At 34.9% G+C, this 12,940-nt stretch overlaps 1 protein-coding gene across 1 annotated transcript in view; it reads right to left on the reverse strand.

Annotated features, from left to right (window-relative positions):
- SMC1B (structural maintenance of chromosomes 1B) overlaps window positions 1-12,940 on the reverse strand; it is an 85,844-nt gene that overhangs the window by 16,447 nt on the left and 56,457 nt on the right. Inside the window, 5 exon segments of the mRNA XM_049695052.1 lie at window positions 24-169; window positions 1,031-1,159; window positions 7,329-7,457; window positions 8,893-9,009; window positions 9,307-9,444. Coding sequence (XP_049551009.1) covers window positions 24-169; window positions 1,031-1,159; window positions 7,329-7,457; window positions 8,893-9,009; window positions 9,307-9,444 — 659 coding nt within the window.

The following is a 12,940-nucleotide window of genomic DNA, read 5'->3' on the forward strand; positions in this document are numbered from 1 at the left end:
ACTCTGATAAACTTCTTAGTCACCTATCAACTGCCAAAAACTTCTTCCGTTCCTCTTCAATTTGAGCTTGGACTTTCTCAGTGTTGGTAATCTGAGTGACAACTGTGTCCTTAAGTTGCTGCCGTTTCTCCATGAGTTCATCCACAATTTTCAGACAATTTTCTTCAGCCTGAATGGAGATGATTTACATTGTAGATTTACCATCTTCCACATTAATAAGGTCAATAGATCATTTTATTATCAATACAACAAAACCAGCCATTCCAAGGTAAACCCCTATCCTGTAGGCTGCCTGAACCTCTACCACAGAACGTGACCCACCCTTGTTTACACTTCCGGGTAATCACTACCTACCTTTCTCTTTCACTTCGGAGTCATTTCTCAGCTTGCTGCCGTCTGACTTCTGTTTCCACTGTCAGTGAAAATGTCCTTGCTACCATGACCTCTTAATTGGCAATTTTCCAGATTCTGACCTCTTGAAATTGCCATTTTCCAGACTTTACCTTTTCGACAACTTTCCTCACTTCCTTCTCCCTCCCTCTCTGGGGCTTCTGTAACACCACCCCTTCTGGCCTCTTCATAACCTATGTGGCCTCTCCTTCCAGAACTCCATCCTCGCCCCACTGCTCTTCACTGCCTTCCTCTCTGGTTGGAGCCTCACCCACTCACATACGGATTCAATTTACTCCCCTAAACCGGCCTAGACTTCTGTTATCTACGTCCTCTCTAACTACCTGCTGGAAATTGCTATTTAGATGTCACACAGGGAAGTCATGCTCCACAGGTCCAGAATTTTCTCTCCTTAATCTCTCCTCCTATCCACCAAGTTAGAATTCAGGACTCACCGTGTCACACCCCTCCCAATATCTAATAATTCATGAAGCTGTGTGGACTGTACTTCAAGTATTTCTCAAATGTGTACCCTGCCCCCACCTTCTATCACTATTAGAATTTTTCAGGAACTCAACAAATGTTTAATCATGGAAGAAAGTGATCATTTCAATGACTTCAGCCACCCATCATTAATTACCTTCTTTAGGTTATCGATGTCTTCTCTACCTTTCTGGATAGTTTCTTTTAATGTGTTAATCTTATTCAGTTTTTTCTTCAGCTGATTGCGACTATATTCAAGTTGAACATTAAGCCGAGTATTTTGTTTCTCAAATTCTAATCTAGTATAATAAAGTCAAGCATTACAAGTGGTAAACAGAGTCCTTCAATTATTTAAACTCTTTTTTAGTTTTTATTATGGAAAATTTCAAACAAATACAAACATAAAGGGAATACTATAATGAATTCCCATATAGCTATCACCCAACTCTAATAAAGTAACAATTCATGGTCAATCTTGTTTTATCTATAATCCCACTCATCACTCCTTCCCACCACTGGATTATCTAAAGCAAATTTCAGACATCTTATAATTTCATCTATAAATATTTTAACATGTATCTCCAAAAGTGAAGTGATTTTTAATACATAACCATAAACTACTATAGGTAGAAATGATAATAACATCTTTAATATCAAAATGCTATCACTGCCAAATTTCCGGGGTCTCATTAATTAAAAAAAAACTGCATCAGGATTCATACACTGCATATGAATATGTTTCTTAAATCCTTTAAAATCTATAGTTTCCTTCCCTTATCTTTCTCTTTAAGTAACAATTCATATGTTTATTCTTATTTAATTAGCCAATCAGTCTTTTCAAATAGCTATTCATTCACAAACTCCAAACTTGGGAATTTAAGAACATGTTCCTTCCTGATGTACTTTCCTACTTTGCTAGCTTCATAAAGTCCCCACAAAGAATTCCAGCATCAAAAAGACAGTCTCTTCAACAAGCGATGCTGGGAAAACTGGACAGCTACATGTAAAAGAATGAAATTAGAACGTTCTCTAACACTATATACAAAAATAAACTCAAAATGGATTAAAGGCCTAAATGTAAGACCAGAAACCATAAAACTCCTAAAGAAAAACATAGGCAGAACACTCTTTGACATAAATTGTAGCAATATGTTTTGGATCTGTCTCCTAAAGCAAAGGGAAGAAAAGCAAAAATAAACAAATGGGACCTAGTTAAACTTGAAAGCTTTCGCACAGCAAAGGAAACCACTGACAAAAGGAAAAGACAACCTACTGAATGTGAGAAAATATCTGCAAATGATATGGCTGATAAGGGGTTAATATCCAAAACATCCAAACAGCTCATACAACTCAACATCAAACAAACAGCAAGATTAAAAAATTGGCAGAAGATCTGAATAGACATTTTTCCAAAGAGGAAATGCAGGTGGCCAACAAATACATGAAAAGATGCGCAACACTGCTAATCAACAGGGCAATGCAAATCAAACCCACAATGAGATATCACCTCACACCTGTCAGAACGGCTATCATTAAAAAGAACACAAATAGCAAATGTTGGCAAGGATGTGGAGAAAAGGGAACCCTTGTACACTGTTGGTGGGAATGTAAATTGGTGTAGCCATGGTGGAAAATAATATGGAGATTTCTCAAAAAAAGAACTAAAAATAGAACTACCATATGACCCAGCAATTCCACTTCTGGGTATAAATCTGAAAAAACAAAAACTCTAATTCGAAAAGATACATGCACCCCAGTGTTCATAGCAGCATTACTTACAATTGCCAAGATATGGAAGCAAACGAAGTGTCCATCAACAAATGAATGGATAAAGAAGATGTGGTTTATATATACAATGGAATATTACTCAGCCATAAAACAGAAAAAAATGTTGCCATTTGCAGCAACATGGATGGACCTGGAGGGCATTATGCTAAGTGAAATAAGTCAGACAGAAAGACAGACACTGTGTGATCTCACTTACATGTGGGATCTAAAAATACAACGAACTAGTGAGTATAACAAAAAAGAAGCAGACTCACAGATACAGAGAAGAAACTAGTAGTTACCAGTGGGGAGAGGAAAGGGGGGAGGAGCAATATAGGGGGAGGGGACTGAGAGGTGCAAATTAGTAGTTATAAAATAAGCTACAAGGATATATTGTATAACACAGGGAATATAGCCAACATTTTATAAAAACTACAAATGGAGTATAACCTTTAAAAATTATGAATCACTATATTATATACCTATAACATATAATATTGTACATCAACTATAACTCAATAAAAAAGCCGTATCTCTAAAAAGAAGAATTTCAATATCAACTGTAGCTCATACTTTCTCCACCCACTCTCCCTCACATAGCCTGCTAATATAATCATTCATTTAAGAAACATTTTAAAGCACTAATTGTATCAGATACTGTGCTAAATACTAGTAATACAAAGGCAACAACAATAATGATAAAAACAAAGAGTCATATTTAATGAGAGGTTACTATATGCCAGACACCGTTATAAATGCTTTTACATGAATTAACTCACTTAAGTTATATGACTCTCTGAAGTTGGTAATACCACTATCCCTATTTAACAGTTGGGGAGACCAAGGCACAGAGAGTTAAGTATCTTGCCCAAGGCTACCCACTTAGGAAGTGCTGGAGCCAGGCATGACACACTCAGGCAAGGGCCAAAGAATCCCTGCTCTTAATCACTGACCATGCTGCTTGTACGAGTGGTTAAGAACAAACCCTTCAGGGGTTTATTTCTGCTGCAGGAGGCAGACGCACAGGCTGTGTACGAGTGGAACACTTCTTCACTTGGCTCCAGGATACCACTTTGGCTTTCGTCTCCCCTCACTGGCTGCTCCTTTAATAGTTCCTTCTTAACTCCTCAACTTGCTTACATAGCCTAGGATCTCTTCTCTCTTCTATCTACATTCATTCCCTTGGTGATCTTATCCAGTCACATGACTTTGAGTACCATCTGTATACTGACAATCCCCAAATTTATATTTCCAGCCTGGACCTCTCCCATGAATTCCTAACTTGTATGTTCAACTGTCTACTCTACTACACCTTCAATTGGATGTCACAGGCACCTCAAACTTAATACCTGGGATACATAATGGATAAGCTACTGTAAGTAATAAGAGGCATTAGCAAAGTTATCAGATGTTAGATAATTTAAAATTTGATACCATTTTTCTAAACCAGTAGAAGGCAACTAGGAAAATATCATAAAAATAGATACTAGTCATAAGAGGAAAAAAACTACAAAATATCTAGAAATTAAGAACACACAAGATCTTTATGGAAAAAACTTTAAAATTTTAATAAAGGATAGAGATGATTAGAATAAATGAAGATATATTCTATGTTCTTAGATGAGAGGACTTAATATTTTGAAGATGATCTCCCCAAATAAATCTATAAATCCAAAGCAATCTCAATCAGAGTTCCAGTTGTATTTTTATGATTGATTGGCAGAACTCCTTAGCAAGAAACTATATTGAAGTTCAAGCAGACTACAGAACAAGGAATATGACAGGGATAAAAAGGGGCATTTTATAAAGATAAAGGGATTAATTCAGCAAAAAGACATAATGATCCCAAATATACATGCACCTAATCACAAGGTTTTAAAATACATGAAGTTTAACTGACAGAACTGGAAGAAGAGAATGAGAGATCCAAAAGTACTTAGAAATTTCAACACTCCTCTCTTAGGAAATGCTAGACCAACTAGACAGAGAATCAGTAAGTACACAGAAGACCTAGCAACACCAATCAACTTGACCTAAGCGCCACTCAGAAAACACTCCACCCAAAAGCACAACGCATATTCATTTCAAGTGTACATGGAACATTTACTAAGATACAATACATGCCATGCTATCAAATAAGTATCAATCAATTTAAAAGGATTTAAATAATGCAAAATATATTCCTTACCACAATGGAATTATTAAAATAAAAATCAGTACCAGAAACATATCTAAATCCTCCCCCCACCACAACAATTTCTATTAAATTAAATAACGCTTCTAAACACCCCATAGGTCACAGAAAGAAACCACAAAGGATATTAGAAAATACCTTGAATGGAATGAAAATGAAATAAAACATACCAGAAGCAGTGGGATGCAGCTTAAGCGGTACTTAGAGGGAAATAAACAGCTTACATGAAAAGAAGAAAAGTGTAAAATAAATAAAGCAAGCTTCTACCTTAAAAAGCAAGAAAAAGAAGAGTAAATTAAACCCAAAATAAGTAGAAGGAAGGAAACAATGTAGTTAAGAACAGAAATCAACAACACAGAAACAGATAAACCATAGAGAAAACCAATGAAGCCAAGAGCTGATCTTAGAAAGGATCCAAGGATCCAAAGGACCTCTAGCTAGACATCAAGAAGAAAAAAGACAAGACAAACTAGCAATATCAGGAATGAAAGAAGGCACATCAGTACAGATCCTACATAAATTGAAAAGAATAAAAAGGAAATATTAATAACTTTGTTAATAAATGTGATAACTCACATGAAATGCACAAATATTCCTTCCAACACACAAACTACCAAAACTCACTCAAGAAAAAAGATATCCTGAATAGCCCTGTATCTAATAAGGAAACTGATTTTGTAATTTAAAAATCTCCCATAAAGAAAGGTGGGTAGCCCAAGTGGCTTCACTTGAAAAATTTACCAAACTTTTAGGAAAGAAATAATATAAAAACTCTCCATGAGAAAACTCTCCATGAGAAAACTCCATTTTATGAGTCTGGCATTACCCTGATACAAAAATGTGACAAAGACATCGCAAGAAAAGAAAACTATAGGGCAATACTCTCATGAATATAGATACAAAAATCCTTAACAAAATTTTAGCAAATCAATCCAAAATATTTGAAAAGGATACTACAGCATGACCCAGTGGGCTTCACCCAAGGTATGCTAAGTTGGTTTAACATTCTAAAATCAATCAGTGTAATTCACCATATTAATAAGCTACCCCCCCAAAATAAAACCCAACCATACAATTATCCCAAAAGATAGCAGAAAAAGTATTTGATAAAATTCAACACTCATTCACAATAAAAAATTTCAGCAAACTAGAAACAGAAGGGAACATCCTCAATCTGCTAAAGGGCACCTTAAAGTTAATATCATACCTAAACGTTAAAGACTTAATGCTTTGCCCCTAAGACTGGGAATAAGGCAGGATGTCCACTCTCACCACTTTTATTCAGTACTGTACTGGAGGGCCTTGCTAGTGCAATAAGACAAGAAAATAGAAGGCATACTAATTGGAAAGGAACATATAAACATGTATGTGTATGTATATTTTCCCCCTTATTGTCATTTGTCTTCTCATTTTCTTCAAGATGCTTTTGCCATGCAAAAATTGTTTTTAAATTTCTATACATTTGCAGTTTATCAATCTTTTCTTTTATGGCTTCTGGGGTCTGTCATACTGAAAGATCTTCCCTAATCTGAGATTATTTTTTTAAATTTTCTTATGACTTATTCTAGTAATATTTTTATGCTTTCATTTTATTTACATTAAAATATTTGATTCAGCTGGAATTAAATCTGAGTCTAAGGAATGATGTAGGGATTCAAGCAGGTTTTTTTCCAGGATGCTAACAAATGTATTCCAACTGAGTTACTGAAAAGTGTATCTTTTCTCCACTGATGAAATGCACCTTTATTTTAAATCAAATTTCCCTTATAGATCTGAGTATATTTCTGGACTCTGTGAGCCAGTACCTCAAGATTTAATTAAGATAGCTTTATACTATGTTTTAAAATCTGGGAGTTCTAGTCCTTTCTCATTACCTTTTTCATATTTTTCTTAACTAGTTCTGAATGTGAACTCTAGAATCACCTTATCCAGTTAAAAAAAATCTTGTCCATACATGTATTGAGATGATATTTAAAGTACACTATAGATTAAATTAGGGAATACCAACTTCTTTACAACATTGAGTCTTCCTATGAAAGAACTAGTTTGCCTTTCCTTTTAATTCACATTTCTGTATATAATTCTCAGTCTTGTTTGAAGGTTTCTTTATATATTGCTTTCACATCTTAGTTTATTTATAAGTAGTAAGTATTTTACCTTTTTCCTCTCTACTATAATTGGGATATTTTCACCTAATATATTGTCTCCCTGGTAGTTTGTTTATAGAAAGGCTACACAATTTCATCCATATATGGATATTTACAGAAAACTAAATAAATTTTAATAACCACTGTGTAATTATTTCCCCATTCTCTTATTTTGTATATTTGTGCTTTCTCTCTTTAAAAAATTGTGGAATAAAAGAATTAGATCTCTTTATTAAAATAGGAATGATTACTAGCTATTTCTTGACAAACTGAAATGAAGACTACCTCTGGCAAATTCCTTTAAATTATGAAATAATAGTTACATTTATATAAGAGTAACTGCTTACCAACATCTTTTAATAAAAATACCTTTTTTGATCAATTTCTTGTTGCTGTTTAACATGTCTGTTCTCATATTCACGAATATTTTCTACACCAATTTCTTCACAGAAGTGTTGAAAAATATCATCTTCAACCTTTTAAATTATTTTAAACCAAGTGGTTTAATAATTAATTTTAAGAAAATACATAGACAATGCTTAAATCTACGTTTTTCCCACCAAGATTTTCCTGGATTAGGCCAAAGACTAATCCCAACAAGCATCACTGTACTCTGAAAAGTCAGTGCTTTCTCTAACTCCATAAACTACGCTTACCTATTTTCAAATTTCTTATTCTGAAAACTAAGTAAGAAAGCTCATAGCTGGCCTTTTAAGTGTTTTGCCCCTATGAAGTGTTTAATACAAAATCGGAAGTATTTCATTCACCAAAATATAACATGCTACATAAATACATAAAATATTCTTTATATTTGAGTAATACTTTATATTTGAGTAATACTCTTTATATTTGAGTATATTTGAGTCTTAAGCAGTGTAAAACCAAGAGGACTGAAGCATAGAATTAAGACTCAAAACACCTGGAACAACTAGAATGAGCCATATCTAACAAAATAACATTTAACATTAATATTTTTAAAGCCCTGCATTTATGTACTATTATAGGATAAGAGAGACTTGTTTTAACAACAGGACATGTTAAAAAACTTTCAGATTTCAGTTTAATATAAATTAAATATGAAAGTGATATGACTGACACAACAGTAAGCTATAAATTGTATAAGTAGATAATCCAAGCCATGGAAAGTTATAGTTCTATGTGCAGAGTTCCAGGGTACTCTGAACTGGTCAGATAGTATTTTTACATTATTTTTTGTTCTGGGCATTGACAAATAACAGAGTACCCAAAGGCTGGTTACCAGAATTGGTCTTAGATCCATAGTAAATGTAAATAACTAGGGAATTAGGGGTATTTAACCTGGAAAAGAGATAATTAAGGGGCAACATAAGTGTAGTTTCAAATCATGTGGTAAAAGGCAGAACCAGAGGCAATGGGTGAAAGTTATTGAGCGATGGTGTGACAAACAACTTTTTAAGGATTAGGGATAAGCAACAGCGGAATGAATTAAACCAGAAAGTGTCTGTCACTTTATAAGCAGAGGATAGATGATCATATCTTTGGTGCCCCAGAGCCAAGCAACTGTGCCTGGCATATAATAAATGTTCAAGAAAAAATTACTGAGTAAATACACAACCTTAAAAGATGACACAAATGACAAAGTTCTTTCCTTCTTGGTGTTAAGTGCAGTGAGAGAAAGAAAGTGGCTGCAAATTTTACAATGGACAAGGAGAGGCTGGAGAGCTGAAGAGAATAACCATGTATACTAGTCATTTTCTCTTGAGATTAGCAATAGTGGTTCTCAAAAAAACACAAGGAAATTAATTTGGCAAACCAATAGAACTTAGCATTTATCAAACTTTGCTTTAGCACATATTGAAGAAGCCCTAAATTTGGTATCTGGTCTAGAACTATATTCCACATGCCATTTAGTAATAATATATCATTCATAACCTTATGTATCTTTCCTTCAAATTCCTCAATTCTTCGTTGCCGTTGTTTGATTCCTTCACTCAACATAGTACATTGAGACTCAATATTTAGCAGTTCACTTTGTAGCTGAGATTGTTCCTGATTACAAAAGAGAAAAAAATGTCTTTTTAACATGGCCATTTTAGCTTTATATAGTGAAGCCAAAAACATGATAGGTATCTTTCAGAATAAAAAGAGAATCTGTGAGATAAGGTAAATTCAGGTACAACTGGATAACAACATTAACAACCATAAAAATAAAGTAACTTAAAGAACTATAATATACCTCAATCATGGGGAAAAGTATAAAAACTACATGGTGCTTTATAAATGTAATTCCTGAAATTCTATGTCCTGGTTCTAATTTCCATCAAATTTTATGTAAGTCTATGTTACCTGGTAAAAAGCAGCAAGGTGCTTCTTTTTAATTATTTCTAGTTCACTTTGCGAATATTTGAGTCGTGTATGAGTTCCTTGTACTAGAGTCTGTATTTGTTTCAAATCTGCTTCCTTGCGAAGTGTCTTCATTAAATCCTAAAAAGGAAGGGAAATATAAAAATATTTTATAACAGACAACACTTTTACTTTTCACAGTGCTTTCATATGACATAATTCACTGCTTTTTACATATAACCGCATCCACACTCCACCTGCCCTTCTTCTGATACTGGGCAATTAAGTACATAAGTCATCTGGAGTAACCAAGATGCCATACAACATCCTCAAAAACCTAACTATCTTCCTAACAGGAAATGGGCATGAAGATGAGGAATGGGGAGTGCATGTTCCACCCAAGGCACAAAAATGGCATAAATGAGATCATATGATATGTGTTGCCTTGTTTTTAGTGCATCCTTGTCTTGCCTCATCCATTTCCTTCTCCCTTCACCCACCCTATTACTCAACCAAATTAACTTGCTAGTATATGTTCTTCTGTGTTTTTACTCCAAGTCCGTATATGAAAACGTGTATACATACTCACCTATATATGTTGTTTTTTTCAGTCTTGTTTTACAAATTTGGAATCACATTAAACATGCTTTTCTGCCTCCTGCTTTTCTCATTCAGTTACTCACAAAGGTCAACTGATAAAGCTCTAAATTCAGTCTTTTAATGGCTGTGTATTATTCCACAGTGTGACTGTAACAAAATTATTTAACTCTTCTCGTAATGATGGGCATTCACTTGGTTTCCAGGTTTTTGCCAACACAAACAGTGCTGCAATAACATACTTGTATGTATACCCTTAAATATTGGTGATTTTATTTCCATGCAATAGATTCCCCAGAGTGAGCTTAATGGGTCAAAGGTATTCATGTTTTTATTATACTAGCTGGTACCAACTGCTTTCCCAAAGGCTACAATTCACATTTCTATAAATAACGTTATGAGTATGTGTTTCTTTACAACTCTACCAGCATATACATTTTCCCCAAGTCTTACTGATATGTCTGAAGTAACACTAATTTAATTTGTGTTCCCCTGAGTACTATATTCTATATTGAGCATTTTTTCATGTTTACTAGCCATATGGATTTCTTCTATGAACTGACTACTCTTATCCTTTGCCCAGATGTTTCTATCATGTCTTTTTCAAGTCATTTATAGAGTTCTCTGATACTGCAGAACCTATAGTCTTCATTTTAAACTTTAAAAAAAATGTATCCTCATTTAAAATATTTTTTAATTCAAATTTTCAATCTATCTGGAATTTATTTTTATATTTCGTATTATGGGGCACAAAATTACTTTCCCTAGATGTGCCAATACCATTTACTAAATAATCTAACCTTTTCCCACCAAACTAAAACATCATTTTAGTTGTATATTAAATTATCACATATACTGGGCCCTATTCCTGAAGTCCTTATTCTTTTTCATTAATCTGCCCATTCCTATGCCAATACCACCTCAGCTTGGTTACAATGGCTTTTCATAGTATTCTGTATGCTGGTAACATACAATACTACCACAAGTTCTACCACACTCTCTTTTGTTATACCTATTTTTTGACTAGTCTCAGGAAATTCTTCCTTTGTAAGAATTAGAGGATCATTTTATCAAATAAAAAATTCTTGGTTTTTTATATATATATATATATATATATATATATATCTTTTATTTTTTTTAACTGCATTTTGTCTTTGGTGCTGCGTGGGCTTTTCTCTAGTTGCGCGAGCAGGGGCTACTCTTTGTTGCGGTGTGCAGGCTTCTCATCGCGGTGGCTTCTCTTGTTGCGGAGCACGGGCTCTAGAGCGCAGGCTCAGCAGTTGTGGCGCACGGGCTTAGCTGCTCCGCGGCATGTGGATCCTCCTGGACCAAGGATCGAACCCGTGTCCCCTGCATTGGCAGGCCAGGGAAGTCCTCTTGGTAATTAAAAAAATTTTTTTTATTTATTTACTTATTGATTTTTGGCCGCGTTGGGTCTTCGTTGCTATGCCTGGGCTTTCTCTAGTTGCGGCAAGCAGGGGCTACACTTCGTTGCGGTGTGTGGGCTTCTTATTGCTGTGGCTTCTCTTGTTGCAGAGCACAGGCTTTACGTGCGTGGGCTTCAGTAGTTGCAGCACGTGGGCTCTGTAGTTGTGGCTCACCGGCTTAGTTGCTCTGCAGCATGTGGGATTTTCCCAGACCAGGGATTGATCCTGTGTCCCCTGCACTGTCAGGTGGATTCTTAACCACTGCACCACCAGGGAAGTCCCCCCTCTTGGTTATATATATATATATATATATTTTTTTTTTTTTTTAAAGGAAGCACACTCTCCTTATGACTTTTGAGTGGTCTGTTCTCCTTTTTTTAAAAAAATTAATTAATTAATTTATGGCTATGTTGGGTCTTCGTTTCTGTGCGAGGGCTTTCTCTACTTGCAGCAAGCTGGGGCCACTCTTCATCACGGTGCGCGGGCCTCTCACTATCGCGGCCTCTCTTGTTGCGGAGCACGGGCTCCAAATGCGCAGGCTCAGTAATTGTGGCTCACGGGCCCAGTTGCTCCGTGGCATGTGGGATCCTCCCAGACCAGGGATAGAACCCGTGTCCCCTGCATTGGCAGGCAGATTCTCAACCACTGCGCCACCAGGGAAGCCCTCTTGGTAATATTTTAATTGAACTTGCATTGAAGTTATATTAATTGGAGGACTTCTAACCCAAGAATATAGTATGTCTTTCCTTTCAGTTGTTTTGTCCTTCAATAAGATTTATTTTTCTAATAGTTACTGTGCCTTTATACTTATCTTTATTCCTATTGTGAGCAGGAATTCCTATTCCTATTATTCCCTTTTTAGATGCTTTTTGATAGTATAGAGAAAAACTACACAGTTTTGTTTATTTATATAGCCCTTCCATTATCTTATTAAATCTAGTAGTTTTTAAACTACAGTCTTATTATCAGCAAAGAGTCAATTTTTCTCTTCTTTTCAAAAATTTATACAAATTATTTCATTTTGTGACTATATTTAATATAACTTCTAAGATCATGTTAAATAATAACAGTGATAGCCCATATCTCTACTTCCTGATTTTAACTAAAACAGTTTTTATGTTTTACCATTTAGCAATTATTTCTGTTAGTTTTGGGTAAGAGCTATTTTTTATTTTATTGAAGTGATTTCCACCAATTACTCTTCTACTTAGAATTTTAATTAGGACTAGCTGCTGAACTTTATCAAATGCCTTTTTATGTATGATCATATGATTTTTCTCCTGCCTTTAATTTGTTAATGTAATGGATTATGTTGATCGATCACTTAATACTGAAATACCCATGTATTCTTAGAAAAAATTCCATTCAGCAGATGTATTTTTCTTTTACTACATTGCTAAATTCTCTATAGTAATATTTAATTTAGAAATTACATATTTATACTCACAAGGGAAGCCAGTCTTTAGTTTTATTTTTTGTAGTATCTTTATAATATTTGATATTAAAGTTATACTGGGGCTTCCCTGGTGGCGCAGTGGTTAAGAATCTGCGGACTAATGCGGGGGACACAGGTTCAAGCCCTGATCCGGGAAGATCCCATATGCTGTGGAGCA

Source organism: Orcinus orca, chromosome 11 (genome assembly GCF_937001465.1).
Source record: "Orcinus orca chromosome 11, mOrcOrc1.1, whole genome shotgun sequence".
Lineage (NCBI taxonomy): Eukaryota > Metazoa > Chordata > Mammalia > Artiodactyla > Delphinidae > Orcinus > Orcinus orca.